Source organism: Stylophora pistillata, chromosome 6 (genome assembly GCF_964205215.1).
Source record: "Stylophora pistillata chromosome 6, jaStyPist1.2, whole genome shotgun sequence".
NCBI lineage: Eukaryota > Metazoa > Cnidaria > Anthozoa > Scleractinia > Pocilloporidae > Stylophora > Stylophora pistillata.
Genome location: NC_142524.1, coordinates 19,414,238 through 19,432,074, shown reverse-complemented (window position 1 = coordinate 19,432,074; position 17,837 = coordinate 19,414,238). Strand labels below are relative to the sequence as shown.

The 17,837-nt window shown below is 41.6% G+C and overlaps 2 protein-coding genes and 1 long non-coding RNA gene across 3 annotated transcripts; 1 reads left to right on the top strand and 2 right to left on the bottom strand.

Moving 5' to 3' along the window:
* Positions 1-214: 214 nt before the first annotated feature.
* On the bottom strand, positions 215-1,745 carry LOC111327496 (uncharacterized). The gene has a single exon (XM_022931703.2). The coding sequence runs from the start codon at positions 1,521-1,523 to the stop codon at positions 699-701; it is 825 nt and encodes a 274-aa protein (XP_022787438.2). The 5' UTR covers positions 1,524-1,745; the 3' UTR covers positions 215-698.
* Positions 1,746-12,190: 10,445 nt separating this feature from the next.
* On the top strand, positions 12,191-12,991 carry LOC111327480 (retrovirus-related Pol polyprotein from transposon 297). Its single transcript, XM_022931680.2, has one exon. The coding sequence runs from the start codon at positions 12,191-12,193 to the stop codon at positions 12,989-12,991; it is 801 nt and encodes a 266-aa protein (XP_022787415.2).
* Positions 12,992-14,758: 1,767 nt separating this feature from the next.
* On the bottom strand, positions 14,759-16,774 carry LOC148728674 (uncharacterized). Its single transcript, XR_016002596.1, has 2 exons — positions 16,578-16,774; positions 14,759-15,783 (listed from the first exon to the last, which is right to left on the bottom strand). It is a non-coding gene; the product is annotated as an uncharacterized LOC148728674 (long non-coding RNA).
* Positions 16,775-17,837: the final 1,063 nt, after the last annotated feature.

Sequence of the window (17,837 nt, the reverse complement as noted above, 5' to 3'; positions counted from 1 at the left end):
ACTACACCTTCGGGAATGTTAGCCAGAATCTATTCTATGCCAACAGCAAATCACACACCTGTTGGGAAAAAATGTGCTGGATTGAGGGTCGATCAGTCCCCATCGCTGCCGCCAGCCTCCTACCTTGTCTCTTTACTATGAAGGAAAGGTGGAGAAGAGTATTTTTCCCGAAACTTCGTGTACATATTAAGGACAACAACAAGTCGCCACATGGTAAGTTTCATTGATTTTTATTTTCATTTTCAAGCAAATTTCCGGACCTAAACTTCGCCCCATATGTTCTCTCTATTCAACCATGTGTACGTGACACAAACAGTGAGCCTGGGTTACCTGTGTTTCCAAATCGTGGACACGGACACGGACACACAAAGAAAAACTGTGTCCAAAAGTGTTTAACAAAACTATAATTCACTACGAGCCTAAACAGTATATCGATATCGATCTTTTTGAGAAAAAAAATTACCATACACACACACACGCAAACACACACACTTATATAGCCTGTGAAAAGACTCAATTATACATCCGAATCTTAATTATTAACTAACGCAACCCTTAGCTTGGTTACTAAATTAGAAAATAGCGTATCGCGCAGTGCGCTTACAAGATTGTTGCAACACTTTCTATAGAGTGAAGGGCTAGAAAAAACCTAAAGCTCCGCTTTTAGGTTTGATTAAGTCTAGATGTTATTCCAAAATTTAGAATAAAGTGACTCTCTCTGAATATAACCTCTCGTAAAACGGTCGGCTGTACTCAATGCCTTTGAAAACCTCAAGAGGAAAGGTTATATCCGGGGCACTGGCTGTCGAGTCTTCAGGCATGAATTCTTTTTTAAAACAACTGCTATTAATGGCGTTTGAGTACCAGCTAAGGCACTCACCATCCCACCTGAATGCCTGGGGTACTTCACCCGCTTTCCAAGTGGTCATATGGTCTTCATATCGAATACCAACTCCATCGCAGTAGGCCTTCATCATCTGGTTTGGTGAGTCGAGTAAATCATCTGCATCTATAATCACGGGATTGGCATCGAGGTTATCTTTAACAAATCGATACAACTCGTACAACTCCTTGAAGCCCGCATCGTCAGGGTCGAAATACGTCCAGTTGGATCCTGACTGAATTTCTGAGTTCGTACTGGCTTTATATTGAGATTTCAATACCTTTTGTGGATTTCTTATGAGAAATGAATGCTTCGCATCAGCAAATGATTCTTCTAAAATAGTAAGCCGTCCTTTCAGGTAACGCGCCATCTCTTTGACAAATACCACATTTTCCCTATCATTTAATGGTTGCTCCAAAATCCACTTGGTTACTGCCTCGTAGCTCTTTGTCCCGTCGACTGGCTGGGACGTGTAGCGCTGGCTTTGTCTTTCTGGACCAAAGTGGAAGGCAAATCTAAACGGTTCTGAAATGGCATGGGTTGTAGACAACGTGTCGATCGATCGGAGGAATACCGAGGAGCAGGAACGTGGACAAGTCCAGAGGAAGACTCGCTTCGTCATTCCCTTTTTTCTGGACATTTAAGTAATATGGGAACAAGAGGTTTCAAGGCACTTTTTTACCAAATCGTCCTTCCAGCACTCTCAAGTCTATTTCAACGTTTTCGAAAAAATCACCTGATTTCAATTCATAGACCACATATTTTACCAAATTCTGGTTAATGACATGTTTTTAAAAGATGAAGAATTCTAACATTATGCCCAGGCGATGGCGTGACTGAAACAGGAAGTTGATGATGCAATATGGCAGGGGCTTTCCCGTGGAAGTGAGTTTTGAGCTGTATCAATATCATTAAAGTTTTTTATTTGTCAGTAGTTTTATATCAACACGCTTTCTGATGTTCCCCCAACAGGGTGATCAAGATGGATAAACAAAAAAAATATCGACAAACTGAATCTATCCTAATACACCTCAGAGAGCAAAAAAGGATTGATACTTGAATTTTATCCTGAATATCCGGAAGAATTGCATGACTCTCACAAGCAATCATTGGATGAGGTTAACCATGATATCGTGCATGTGAAACCCAAGGTCTGAGTTTTAACTAACTAAGACACGAGGTTTTGATAATTCACGATATCATGCGAAAGCCGAATTCAATAATTGTTTTATTATACATTTTAAAAAAAATCGCAAAAGAAGATACTTATCTGATTTGCACACGCATCGAGCACAAAATGTCATCTGTTGTGAATCGAATGAAAAGTCTTTTATTTCGCCGTTTTAAATCGACGAGCTTTACTAGAAATACTTTCTTCGCCTCGGCGGATTCTGGGTCTTTGAAAATGACATTTCTTTTTGCCTTGAAATGCCTGCTGAGTCAAAATTATTGAGAAGTCATGGAACTTTTCGAGTACGGGCTGCCATCACCTTTTTTAGCTGAGTCATTATAATATTTTGAGTGGTGAGTCTCCTCAGGTGCTGGCCTTGATCTTAGAATTGTCATCATATATCGGCAGCCTTACTCACCGAACCACAGGGTACCAATCAGCATATTTTTTCGGGATTTCTCTGGTTACATGGAATCAGTTATTCTTTCAAAGGAGCATGTGGTTATCGTGGGTGATTTTAACATCCACGTTGACGTCCCTGACGACCCAGATGCTACAAAATTCCTTGACCTGATTGATTCACTTGGCCTGCAGCAACATGTGAATAAGCCCACTCATATTCACAAACACACCTTGGATGTGGTCATTACACACAAAACAAGCCATCTAATCCACAACTCGCCTTTTATCGGCCAGTTTTTCTCTTATCATGTATCTGTAATATGTTATCTGAGGATACAAAGACCAATCGCAAGAATCAAGAAGGTAACGTACAGGAAGTTAAAATATCGACCAGCTTCGCGACGACTTATCTTTGTCTAGGCTGTGCAGTGTAGAACACGCCCATTGTAGTCATGCTACTGATCTTGATCATTTGGTTTACGAATATCAAGAAACACTGTCGAGGCTGATTGACCATCATGCACAATTAAAAGAAAAGGTTATCAGATCGAGGTCCCAAGTTCCTTGGTATAACGAATATATTGCTATGGCTAAAAGAGAACGCCGCAAAGCAGAAAGGGTATGGCGGAGATCGGGACACAAATCTGACTTTGCTATCTTTAAAAAGAAAAAGAACCATGTCACGTACATTATTAACAAAGCTCGGAAAGCTTTTTATTCGGAGTTTATAGATAGCAATAGTGAAGATCAGGGAAAGCTGTTTAGGAATATGAAAAAGCTCCTTGCCCCAAGTCAGCGTTTGTTCCCTGACTATGATGATCATCAATCTCTCGTCAGTGATATAGGTGAATTCTTCTGCCATAAAATTCACAACATCAGATTAGCATTGGACTCCTCTGAAATTACTCATGAGGAGAAGGCTACAGTACCCGAGGACCTAGTGGTTGGGGAAGAAAAAAAACTTCCAAATGTCCGGCAACTCTCTACGACGAAGTTGGTGTACTAGTACGAAAGACTACTAAAAAGACTTGTAGCCTCGATCCCATGCCGACATCAATGGTAGTAGCCTGCTTGGCTGAACTTTTACCCACAATAACATGCTTTTTAAATTCTTCTCTTGCATTGGGTCATTTTCCATCAAAATGGAAGGATGCTCTTGTAGATCCGCGCCTCAAATCTGGGAAAGATACATCATTTCTAAACCTCCACCCCGTTCAATAACTTATAGTATATTTTAAAGCTAACGGAGCGTGCTGTTTACGATCAGACCCACGACCACATGTTGCAATATGAGCTATACCTCCTACTACAACCTGCTTATAGGGTTGGTCATAGGCAGAAACTGCACTACTCAAAGTACAAAATGACATTTTGCTGAACATGGACTGATCGAGGGTTATGCTACTAGTACTTCTTGATTTAAGCGCCGCCTTTGATACGGTAGATCACCATGTGTTACTGAGACGGCTGGAATCTAGCTTTGGAATAACTGGAACTGCGCTAAGTTGGTTATCATCGTACCTGTCACAAAGGTCACAGCGCATCTACTACGAGGGCTGTACATCTAAGACGTTTCACTTACTCCATGGCGTGCCTCAGGGCTAATGCTTAGGGCCCCTGCTATTCACTGTGTATGCAAGCAAACTGTTTGAAGTCATCAAGTTCTATCTACCTGAAGTACACGCTTATGCAGACGATACACAGTTATATTTATCATTTCAACCAAACTCGGAGGCGGACCAAGTAGAGGCAGTCAATGCAATGGAGAGGTGCATCGCAAGCATCGGAAACTGGATGAAATTGGATAAGCTTAAGTTGGACTCAGATAAAATGGAAATAATCCTTATTGGCACTAAGCCACAGTTTAAAAAGATCAAGTTGAATCATTTCAAAATCGGTCATGTAGATGTATCAGTGCAGACTACTGCTGTACGTAACTTAGGAGCTTGGTTTGACTGTAACTGTAACTTAAAAATGTCAACTCATATCAATAAGATCTGTCAGTCTGTATACTATCTGCACAATATCAGACATATTCCAAAGTATATTACACAGGACAGCACCAAGCTTCTTGTGCAAGCAGTAATTATGGCCCAGATTGACTACTGCGACGGTCTATTATATAATGTACTCGCTGTACATCTCTCTAAGCTACAACGTCTTCAGAATACAGCAGCGCGTTTAATTACTTTCACGCCTAAATTCGATCAAATACTGCCGGTTTTGTTCAAGCTTCATTGGCTTCCTGTTGAATATAGGATTCAGTATAAAATAAGTTTATTGACTTTGAAGGCAATTCATTTTAAAACGCCACAGTATTTGAGTAACTTGTTGTTTATCGAGGAAAATAGCAGGTACTCTTTACGGTCGGTGTCTAATGCTCTGATACTTGAAGATCCTAGTTGTCGGTTTAAAGTTACATTGGGTGACCGATCGTTCAAAGCATCTGCCCCAAGAACTTGGAATGGACTGCCAAGAGAGATAAGAGACCAGACTAATATAACCACGTTCAAGACAATGTTGAAAACGCATTTACGTGAGAAGAGCATATTTCACTTTTCTCATATAGATAGATTTCTGTTAGGTCTCCTGGGGTGGGATGGGTAGGAATGTCTTACGTTTCATACAGGAGCCTCTGGCTCGGGCAATTGGGCAACCATGCCTCACGTAAAGACAATAAACTTGATTGTATTGTATTATTGTACATGCAGAAAGTGGAGCTACACTATTGGTGGGAACATGCGTGGTGACGAGAAAAACAAGATTAAATTAGTAGAATTAATAGCGTTCGTAGACACCTGTGGAATTAAGAGTGCCGATTTGAAAGATAAACTTTTGTTCAAGAGTTTTGCGGCTTTCCGGGCTACCTAAATGTAAGGAAAGTCCGCAGACTGCCATATGCTGTTTAGAATGATTAGGTAGATTAAAGTGTCTAGCGACTGGTTTTGACGCGTCTTTGTCATTATGGACGTAAAGACAGCAGAGTGACAAGAACTGTCAATAAAGAAACAACAACTTTAAATTCAAATTTACAAGACATGTTTCGACATTCTCATGTCATCTTCAGTTGCATATGAGCTTTTAAAGGTTGTACATTTGAATTTATATTAAGGTACGTTATAAATTACGTGTCAGGGCTTACGTTACAATTTGAAGATTAAATACGCGAAAAATGAAAATAGCTCGCGCATAACTGGACCAAAAAGAAAATTAATAATAATAAATAAATAAATAAATAAAAGACAAAAGGAACAACATAATTAAAAGGAGAGAGACACATCTAGATGCTTCAACTGCTGCTTAAGAATGGGTTTTTCCCGCTTAATATGCTAGATAACTGGCTAGATAACTATTCATCCTCTGAAGTTCTGTTCTACAGACGCTATGTTGATGACACCTTTTGTTTGTTCAATAGCGAGGAGGACGCGCTCGTGTTCTTTGATTATATCAACACCAGGCACCCTAGTATTCGTTTCACAATGGAAAGGGAAATTGATAAAAAATTATCGTTTCTAGATATATTTTTAGACAACAGTCATCCATCCTTCGGCACCAGTGTATATCGCAAGAAGACGTTTACTTGTCTTCTTACTGATTATATCAGCTTCGCCCCTTTGATTTACAAACTGGGCTTAGTCAGAACATTGGTTGACAGAGTATATAAGATCAATAATTCCTGGGCTGGTTTTCATCTGGATGTTAAGAAGCTTATTTTCTTGCTAGGTAAAAACTGTTTTCCATCTTGGGTCATAGACGGGATCAATTACGGGTATCTAGCTAAGAAAAATTATCCTTCTCTTACTGGGCTGAACGCCTCATCTGACTCCGGGAAGCCTTCTTCGCACTATTATAAACTTCCTTATGTTGGCCGGTTTTCAAAAATCGCACAGACTAAGTTAAGACAACTACCCAAACGTTATTGTAAAGCTGATTTAGATGTTAAATTTGTCTTCAGTACGTTTAAACTCAGAAACATGTTCAGTGTGAAAGATTCAGTACCGCTAGGTCTACGTTCGCGTGACGTTTATAAATTTTCGTGTGCTGGCTGTAATGCCAATTACATTGGTGAGACCACTCGCCACATTTGTACACGAGTTCGTGAGCACCTCTTGTCGGACAAGTCTTCGCATATTCACAGGCACCTGCAATCATCAAGGGCCTGTCTTGACTCTTGTGATACAGAATGTTTCACGATCTTAGATTCTGTATAGTTCTTTTATTACAAAATTCCAAATTAAGATCAAATAAGCATTGCATATTAAGTGGGAAAAACCCATTCTTAATCAGCAATTGAAGCATCTAGATTTATCTCTTTCCTTTAATTATGTTGTTCCTTTTGTCTTTTATTTATTTATTTATTTATTTTTTTTTTTTAGTCCAGTTATAGGCGAGCTATGTTCCTTTTTCGCGTATTTAATATTCAAATTGTAACGTAAGCCCTGACACGTAATTTATAACGTACCTTAATATAAATTCAAATGTACAACCGTTAAAAGCTCACATGCAACTGAAGATGACATGAGAATGTCGAAACATGTCTTGTAAATTTAAATTTAAAGTTGTCGTTTCTTTATTGGGAGTCTCTGTTACGAAGGTTTTCTCAGAATCGGTCACGTAGTCGTTGTAGTCAAAGCCGCTGACCACTACGAAGGGCAGCGGACCGTGAGAGGATGAGATCGAACTTATTAAAAACTCTGTAGTGTTGAGTGGTGTCGTCTCCCTTACTCGTTAGAGAACGTAACATGGTGTTAGGACCGGGATTCTCAAACTAGCCTAAACCATCTGCATGCGGGTCAGTTGGACAAAGCAGATAGAAGAGACGAATCAACTTGTTGTGCCTCGCACGTGGTCTCAAACAAGATGGCGAAAGCGTGCCATTCTTAAAACCGCCAGTGCCCCTGGAGATTTCAACGGGAAATCCGGCTTTTTCGTGGCGAAAATGGAAACAGAAATTCGAAATCTACCTCAAGGCAACCGGAGCGTCGAAGACACCGTACGAAATGAAGGTGGGACTGCTATTGAATCACATCGGCGAATCTTGCTTGGAAATCTTCTCAAATTATGTTTACTGACCCGAGCGTGACGATCCTGCGGGAGAAGACAAACTCCCGGCCGAACATTCTGACGACTATGCGACCATTTTAGCAAATTTTAGTGAATACTTTCACAAACGAGACCCTCTACTCAGGCTCCGAGAGAAATTTTGGCTTCATCTCACACGAGATTCGACACGAACCTTTGATTCTTGGGTTGTCACGGTCAAATAAAGAACCGCTGAGTGCAAGTTTCCCGCCGATTTCTATGAGCAAGCGGTGAGGGACAAACTTACCTTTTCCTGCAAGGAAGACAGCCAATAGCACAGGCAGCCCAAGTTCACTACTAGAAAAGCGGACGTGACTCTTATCGTGTTACGCAACGTTTTATATTTATAAAGGTTTGTATGGGATGTTATCGGTTTGCCTTAAAAGAGAGAAAAAAATTTCTTGTTTTGAAATAAAATGGGCTTACCTTATTGCCTTGTTGTTTTCTTTGTTTATTACTAGCGTCTAGTAATAAATCAACATCGAATAGAAATGCAATGGAAAAACAATGCGGTCTTGACAAAACCTCTCGAGGGGACCAGGGGAGCTAACTGGTTTGTTTGTCGACTGCAGGCCGCTGGCTACCCTCGCCGGGATTTTTTTTGTTACTCAACATACTGTGCGATCGGCGAACGGGTCCACAAATGTTTCAACCAGCCAAATTCAAAATTGGAAAGCCGATCGATCTGGAGATAAAAGCATTCGCTAGTGAAAGATCTCTGGGAGGAATTGGGAATCGAGTGAAAGGAAATGGAACTGCAACATCTCTGCTTTGATTTTCTGGAGGAATCGAAACTGGTGGTAATTTTTTGGCGGAATTATTCGCTTCGGGCGACGGAAACTTCTAAATAGGTTTCCGGCCTTGTCTTTTTTTTAGCAGTTGAGCACCAACATAGCGCTAACTCGCCGGAAACGCTTCAAAATGGCCTGAGACGCTAGTAATAAACAAAGAAAACAACAAGGCAATAAGGTAAGCCCATTTTATTTCAAAACAAGAGATTTTTTTCTCTCTTTTAAGGCAAACCGATAACATCCCATACAAACCTTTATAAATATAAAACGTTGCGCAACACGATAAGAGTCACGTCCGCTTTTCTAGTAGTGAGCTTGGGCTGCCTGTGCCACAAGCTTAACCTTTACGACGAGGGAGCAGCCCTTTTACTGGACAGGACTGTTCAGATATTATCATTAAAGGAAGCTACAAAACGTGATCTGCAAGAGTCAAAAACCGCCGAGATCGATGGGCGTTTACAAAACCTCGACCGGATCGGTTCGGATCGGATTGACAAAACCTCGACCGGATCGGACCGGATTAACAAAACCTGGATCGGATTGCGTCCGACTGACAAAACCCGGACAGGATTCGAAAAAAATCGGAATACAGGTTGTAGAATTTCAAACAAATTCAATCAATTTTAGTGTAAGAACGTACTTCATATTGGAGCTATCCGCTAGTAAACGTGGAAAACATCCAAAAATTCCATACAAGTTTTGCAGCCTTAAGGGAAACATGTCAAACATGGCGACTCTTTTTCTTGCCATGCAGAGTGTGAGCGCTAAGCCTCACGGGAGTTACAGGCGATGATGTTTAAGTTTTCGATCAGAGGTAACGACACCTGCTAAGCAAGTGCCGGTCAACTGAGGCCGCAACGATTTGACCGTAATTGATTGTAGTTGAAAATGAATATCTACAGACGTTCTCAAGCTCACAAATCGAAATGTATAGTTCTTTTATTACGAGCGGGCGTCACCGTGGCGGGAAAGGGGTGTTGTGTTACAATGCAAGTGGCGTATTGTGACAGTGTTGCGAAAAGCGGTGTTACATTACAGTGTCGACCGTCGATTTTGAGCGCTCTATAAAACAGTCTCTTGAGTCGTAATAGCGCTCTATCAAAACGTTCGTTATGATAATGATAATCTTTAATAATTGCTCCTAAAAAGGTTTGTCGGCAACTATCTACAATGATGGGTCAGTAATTTACAATAATGTTAAAATAAATTTTAAAAAACTATGTACAGCGTGCAAGGCTACAAATGTGTTTCTTATTGCATAATTATGTATAGCTTTCAAAATAATAAAGTAGGTGAACTTACCTCATATGTTTTCTGTAGTTCTTTACGCTTGTTTAGGCGAAACAACTATACCTTTAGTGTAGTGAGCTGGGGGCGCCTGTGAAATGTCTTATACGACAAAGAACCATTACAACTTTGCTTCACTGAGCTACGAAAAAAGGCAGTCGTGTTTATATGCCAAAACTTGATCACGAGATGTTACGTGACTATTTTGGCAGGAAATCTATGGCGATCCGATTTTTTTCGGACCCGGTCCGGGTTTTGTCAATCGGACGCAATCCGATCCAGGTTTTGTTAATCCGGTCCGATCCGGTCCAGGTTTTGTCAATCCGATCCGATCCAGATTTTGTAAACGCCCGAGATCGAGATTATCCCAAAGCGAGGGATAGCTCCTAACTGCGAAAACGGCGCCCAGAAGGGAAACAAGCCAGATCCTAAGAAGAGACCCTTCCTGTCAAGTGGCAAAAATTGCGGATACTGCAACCGTCAGTACCCTCCAGGTAGGAGGAATTGTCCAGCTGCAACAACATTACCAGAAATTTGGGACAATATCGCGGAGGTAGTTCTCGTGTTACAAGCAAAATGACGCCGAAACAGTATAAGGAAATGTATGGGTAAAGATTTTTTTTTTCAAAATAGCCCTCTAAGAATGGGATACTCTTTCGCTGCGTGGTTGGAAATGCAGCCTGCATCGGTTAAAGCGTCCTTCGTTACAAAAAAGAAATACTCAAATTCAAACCTACCTTTTCCCAAGGTATACGAGTAAACTCATAATTCTGACTCCATTTTCCCATACAAACTCTTAAAATCTGCTTCAACTAAGTGTTACAATTCTTTTGTGAAGACTCACAACTGCGTAGTTCGATATGCATTCTGCAGAAGTTTGCTCAACTAAATCGCTCGTAATTAACGGTCGAAAATGTTGGCCCACAAATTTTCCTTCAGCGGAGAGACTTCGTATTTTCACAGAGCTCAAAAACCCAATATGCCATTTTTTAAATAACCTAATTTTTAGGAAGGAAGAACACGAAAAATACAAGTCCCTGTAATTGTACAATCTGGCGGCTATTTTCCTTGTTTTGACGTCTCCTTTGGCTTTCCGGAATAGTAAGGTACCAGGCCTTTCTCTGGCGAGGTTTTACAATAATAGAAAGTTACGTGTTCACTTCACTTCACTTCCACCGCCGCCATATTGAATTGTCTGTAATACGATATACCGCAGACATATCGTAACGGCCTCGAAATGTCCCCGATTTAATTTCGGGTGATGACGAGATGCATCGAGTGTAATAAAATTGAACATTTTCCCGAAATATGCAGGAGTACACCTGTTAACCTGTGATGCCCGAGTCCCTTTAAAAGGAATCGTATGGGCCATTATCAAAAGCAGATAGAGAGCTTGTTGGAGCAGGAGATGTTCCCCTAATGACCCTTGGATTTGCGCTTATGAACCTTGCCCTGCATAAATCCATAATCCAGGAACGAGTATACATTGTCGAAAAGGGCATCCAAACTGCTTCTCGGAATACCTGCAATCTACAGCCTTGGCCTTATTCATGAAATATCGGTGACCTACAGAGTCAATCCAGTCGATCATACACGCTCTCCTGATTTTCCACCATGACCTGACGTAAAGGAGAACATTGTGAAGCAGTACCCGATGCTCTTTCGAGGCCTTGACAAACTGGAGGGTGAGTACACTATTCGTCTGAAGAATGAGGTCACACCATTTTGTCTGACCACCCCAAGGCGGGTCCCATTACCCCACATGAAGAAAGTAAAGGATGAACTACGACGCATGCTCCAACTTGACGTCATAGAGCCGTTAGATGAGCCTACCGACTAGTGTTCACCCATTGCGGTGGTGCCGAAGGCTAATGGGAATGTTCGGCTATCTGTAGACCTTACTAGGCTTAACCAAGCAGTTCGTCGTGAAATGTATCAAGCGCATACTGTCGAAGAGACACTGGGTAGCTTTACAGAAGGATCAATATTCTCCAAGCTTGATGCCAATTCAGACTATCACTTAATAGTCCTCAACCCACAGAGCGCTAAGCTAACTACCTTCATTACACCTTTCGGGCGTTTCGGATTCAAGCGTCTGCCCTTCGGAATATCATCGTCCCCCGAATATTTCCAAAAGAGGATGGATAAACAGCTGTCAGGAATGGAGGGGGTGAAGTGTCGTATAGATGATATCCTAATCATAGGAATAGACCACGCCCAACATGATGAGCGGCTTAGAAAAGTTCTTGATAGACTAGTAGAGAGAGGACTCACGCCCAACCTCGAGAAGTGTTTATTTTCGCAAAGCAGGCTGCAATAATTAGGCCAGATCCTCGACAGTCAGGGGGTGAGGAATGCTCCCTCAAAGGTCAAAGCCATTGTGGACATGACAGGACCCGAAGATATTGGAGAAGTTAGACGATTCTTAGGACTAGTCAATGATCTTATGAAATTTTGCCCCAATTTGGCGGAGAAAACGAAGCCCCTAAGAGACTTGCTGAAGAAGGAAAATGCCTGAATGCATGGGTATGGGGCCCAGCCGAACAAGAAGCCTTCAAACGCCTGAAGACAGAAATGGCTTCGGAGAATGTACTCGCACTGTGTGACCCAGAAAAGGAAGCAACTGTTTCCTCAGATGCAAGTAGTTTTAAACTTGGCGCAGTTCTTATGCAGAAGCAACCACCTGGTGAACTGAGGGTATTTGCCTACGCTACTACGTCAATGACCGTAACAGAATGTCGCTATGCCCAAACTGGAAAAGAGGCGTTGGCTATCACGTGGGCACTAGAACACTGGGTACACTTTTTGGCCGGAATGAAATTTAAAGTTCAAATAGATCACAAGCCATTAATTCCGCTGTTTTCCACCAAGCTTATCGATGAGCTCCCAGTGCGCATTCAACGCCTCCGAATGAGACTCATGAGATCCGACTTTACAATCGAACACGTTCCTGGTAAGTCCTTGTACACAGCCGACTCACTGTCCAGATCTCCTCAGGACAACGAAGGCCATGCGTTCAAGTCATGGAATTATTTACACGCCGAAGTAGAGGGCTACGTGAATGCAGTACTTGTCACGTTACCGGCGTCGGATCAGCGACTGGATGAGATCTGCCGTGAGCTGAACAGTGACAATACCCTGAAACTTGTGATGCAGTATGTACATAACGGGTGGCCTTACGAAAAACGCCGCGTTTTTGGACCTGTGGCAAAGTACTGGAGTGAACGCGGTACTCTTTCCCTCTACAATGGGTTACTTCTGAGAGGACGTCGAGTTATTATTCCCCCCAAATTAAGGCTAGATGTATTGATACGTCTACATGATGGACACCAAGGTTTAACCAAGACGCGCGCAAATGCTGCTTCGTCAGCCTGATGGCCGGGAATCTCTATCGACATCAGCAAGGTTGTGAGCAGCTGTGCTATTTGCGAGAAGTACCGGAGAGAACGCATAGAGCCAATGAAAGGCACTGGGTTTCCTAATCGACCATGGGTTAGAGTTTGCGTGGACTTCTTCCAGCATAAAGACAAAACCTATCTCATTGCCGTAGATTACTTTTCTCGAAATTTAGAGGTTTGCTTGGTGTCCAAAAGTGTGAAGACTAGCCAGACTGTCTCACAACTAAAAAATATCTTCAGCAGACACGGGATTCCTGAGATCCTCTTCACTGATAATGGCCCTCAGTTCGATTCACGCGAGTTTAAAACCTCTAATGACAGACCCCACATGGCAAAGTGCGGAGAAACAGGAGAATGACTCGAAGACCTCCCAAGGATAGTCCTCGTCCCTCGCTTTCCTTAACAAGCCATGACAACCCTGAACCATTTGTAAGACATGGTCCAGTAACAGACCTTTCTACTACCTTTGCTGCGATTCAAGAGTGTTCAGTATCAGACTTTCCTGACATATCTGATGCGATCAGAGAAGCATCCGGACACCTGCCTACCCCTGGGAACCAGACCGTAGAGTTAGAGCCTACACAGACGGAAGCGTGATCGAATCGTCTCCACTACGAAGGGCAGCGGACCGTGAGAGGATCGGATCGGATCTATTAAAAACTCTGTTGTGCTGTGTGGTGTCGTCTCCCTTACTCGTTAGAGAAAGTCAGTTGTCTTCCTGTTTCGCCAATGTATATCTTTTTACAGCAAGTGCAAGTTATGCAATAAGTGAAATTGGCAGAGGTGCGTGTGAAGGGATCAGTAGTTTAAATGGATCGTTTGGCACTCTTAATCCCAAAGGTATCAACGAACGCTTTTCATTATACTAATTTACTCTTGTTTTTCTCGTCATCATGTTACCACCAATAGCATAGCTCCACTTTCTGCACACAAACACGCACACAACCCACAATTTCTCTTCGACTTTGACCACAACTCTTTCCTCAAAGTTGGCGTCTTTAATTCTTTTTAAACTTTGCCACTCGCCAAACATTTTCAAAGTCCACTTTGGGGCATACCGCGTATAGACCTTGGAATACAACTATCCAAGTACTCCTTCTCTTCCTCGGCACTTTTTGGTTCGGCTGCTGTCAAAGGTTCGGAGAGCTTTTACTTGAAATGCCACCCAAACGCGTGTTTCGAGAACCAAAAAGTGTCGAGGAAGAGAAGAAGTACTTGAACACGCATTTGGGTGGCATTTCAAATAAAAGCTCTCTGAACCTTTGACAGCAGCCGAACATGGAGTGCTTTTCCTATCTGAATATAACTAACCGTTAATGCATTATGTTACCTTTATATAAACCTCTAGAGAGGCAGGGATTTTTGAAGCCGTTAAAAAACTCGCAGCAAGTGTTTCATCGGCTCTAAAAACACTGCAGCTCGTTTTTTAAACATTACATTAAGAACTCTAACATTATGCCCACGCAATGGCGTCATTGGAACAGGAAGTTGATGATGCAATATGAAATTGAGTCATTCATATACATTTCTTAGAAACCACAGGGCACATATATGATTTCCATATCTTTTCAGTTATTGTACGTTGATCGTCTGACTTCTATTTCAACAAATCATGGACTGCGAATCTTGTCGCCGAGGCGACCAAAACTTCTAGCAAAGTGTGTCGATTTAAAACAGCGGAGGCTTAGCGATGGCTGAACTCGCTATATGCACTCATTCCGCAAGAAGGCGAACTCAGTGTGAATGTAGTATATAGACACTCCATTGAAGAGGTTTATTCTTAAATATTTCATTATGTGAGAATAACATAACGTATGTTATACCTAAGATTGACAGAATATTATCCATACACTGCACCATGGATGGCTTTTTCGATATGAACTCAACAGGCATTTCAAGACAAAAGTAACTGACAGTATCAAAGACCCAGTTTTCGTTGAGGCGAGCAAAGTATTTCTAGCAAAGTGTGTCGATTTAAAACGGAAGAGCTTGGCAGTGGTTGAACACCAACCCGCTATTTCAGAAAACGATCTTCGAAAGCCCGACGAGTGTGGAGTTTTTAACTTAGATGATCCCTGAACACTTTAAGCAAAGGGTTCTTCGAGATAATGCTGTACTCTTGCCGCCTTGGCAAGGAGCTGAAATTAAATGACTTTTCATTCACAACAGATGGCAAATACGCTCGACACGTGTGCAAATAAAATGTGTCTTCTTTTGCAAATTGTTCGAAGATTGTATAATAAAACAATAATTGCATTCAGTTTTCGTATGATGTCGTGAATCAGTCAAAACCTCGCCTCTGTGTTACCTGCCTCAGCTTACGGCTCGACAGATAACTCAGACCTCGTTTTTAATAATTCACGATAGCATGCTTAACCTCATCCACTAATTGCTTAATATTCAATGTGGATCGTCGGATCGTCTTGGAAGACACAGAAAATTCGAGCAGTTCAGAAGTTGTCTGTGAATATCTATGCTGAGACGATCCTTGTATTCTGTAAACTTAGACAACCTCCTTTGTAATGAGTTCTCACCACCACTAAGAACCAACATTGAATGTGCTCTTCGCAACAAACACCTCAGCTGAGGGGGTAGTGTTAAGATCTAGTCGCTGAAGGAATCAAACATCTTGGGAAATGAAGATTTTGAACCCTCCTTTAAATTTAGTATGTAGTAACGCCCTTAATAAAGGTTAGAACACTCTTGTTGCCATGGTAAGAACGGCTGCTTGTTCGCGGTCTGGGGCTCCATTTTTATTCAAAAGCATCACTGAAAAAGAATGAAAGTGTTATATCCTTGTCTCAAACATACTATCACATTATAAAAAAACTTTAGTTCTGAGTATTGCTGCTCTGCAAGATGATTAGGAATTGATCAATACTGAGTAATACCATTCAATTAAAATCTTGACTGCGTGTCTTCCCACTCAAAACGTGGATTGTAAGTTCCTTACAGATGTGGCTTCCCCTCTACTCGCCGATGTAAATTCGTTCTTTACAGATGGGCACGCCGCACCGTCCAGGTGGGTGTTTCCTGGCGCATACGAATGGGATTTTCAAGTTATGCACGTATTCGCGCCTGTGCATTACCTTCTCCCTCTCCAGTCCGATTACGTAATGGCTAAACTTGTACCCACAATGCAATGGGATTTTCAAGTTATGCACGTATTCGCGCCTGTGCATTACCTTCTCCCTCTCCAGTCCGATTACGTAATGGCTAAACTTGTACCCACAATGCAATTGGCCGCGAATGCTAAAAGTAACGCCTTTTACGTGCTGTCGTGCGACCAAATTTCAAGGCTTGATGGGTTACTATTTTTTATAAGTATGTGGCTATGCTGCGTGCATAATAGATGGCTGTTCAGGCAGGTTTCCTTTTCACTCAAATGGTACGCGACAAACTCAATGGATCGCAATGAAAAAGCGGTCTGATTGTCGCGAGACGGAACGCCTTTACAGCATTAAGTTGACAGTTAGTTTTGTATTGTGCTGTAGGTGTTAAGAGGATGAATGAAACTGTAGACGAATCGATTTGGGTGTGGGCTGCATTTTAAATATTTATACCTGCAAAGCGTATCCATAGCAACAATGAGTGCATAATTTCCTGTACGTTACTTCGCTTTGTGTAATGTTAGAAATGAGCACGCTTAGCAATAGAAAATATCAATGCAATATCAGCTCTGGCAAACTTGCGATGGGGGCTCTGCTTTTGTGCTTCATACACGAGGTACAAACTCAGTGATACAATAACAAGTGTTGGGGGGTATTACCAACTCGCTTGGACGAATTAACGACAGGTACCAAAACTCAGTGATACAATAACAAGTGTTGGGGGGTTTAGGGTTAGGGATGAGATATGTGTTGCGGGGGTTTTACCACTCGCTTGGACGAATTAACGACAGGTACCAAGACTCTGTACTTTTCTTCTTTTATTCTCTTCTGGAGAGCTACTACAGCAACGCCCTATGCATCTAATAACCACCATGCATTAGCGTGAGGAACCAACGCTTTAAGTAGGAAAATCGTAGACACGTTTGAGTTAGCTGACCGTGAGATTTTCCACAGTGTATTCGTTGTTTTGCAAAGGGGCAATTCGGGTGGCTCGCTCCGAAGTACTTGGCGAGCACCAAGCAACCAATTAAACGCCAATGATCGAGCTGCGCACGAGAATCACGCGCACAATCAGGATCTCACTGCGGGTAAAACTCAAGGCCAGCTTTACCAACCTAAACATGACCGCCTATGAAACTAATTATTCTCAACCACAACAAGCGATTAAAATGTCTAGCACGGTAAGAAGGAAATCCGCGAACTGAGCCAAGTTCAAGCACACACTAAAAATAAAAGATCAAAACTATAAATTTATCAAAATAACACGTTGACGTAAAAGGCGAGACTCAATAAAACAAAAGGTAAACCTAAAAATACTCGAAATAGCAATCCTTTAAAATACTCTACAACACAAGTATGCAATAAAGTCTTTCTAATCTTAGTTTTTCTTTTATTTAATTTTATTAATAACTGTTATCATTAAAACCACAATGAACAACAGGTCACTGTCACTATCACTAGCGCTATCGCTGTCATTGACTCCGTCGTCGTTAGTACTACATATAATATTTCATTGTTACCAACAAGCACTTCGATGTGCGTCGAACTTTAAATGCCTTTGTTTGACTTTCGAGTTTGACATATAGCATCAAACATGTTCAAACTTCGTTTCAAACACTTTATTTAATTTTTGGGTTAAGATAAAACTACAACTACTCTCTTTCTTATAAAGAGGGAAAAATTGCACTGCGTACTTAGAAATGAACGGGTCCC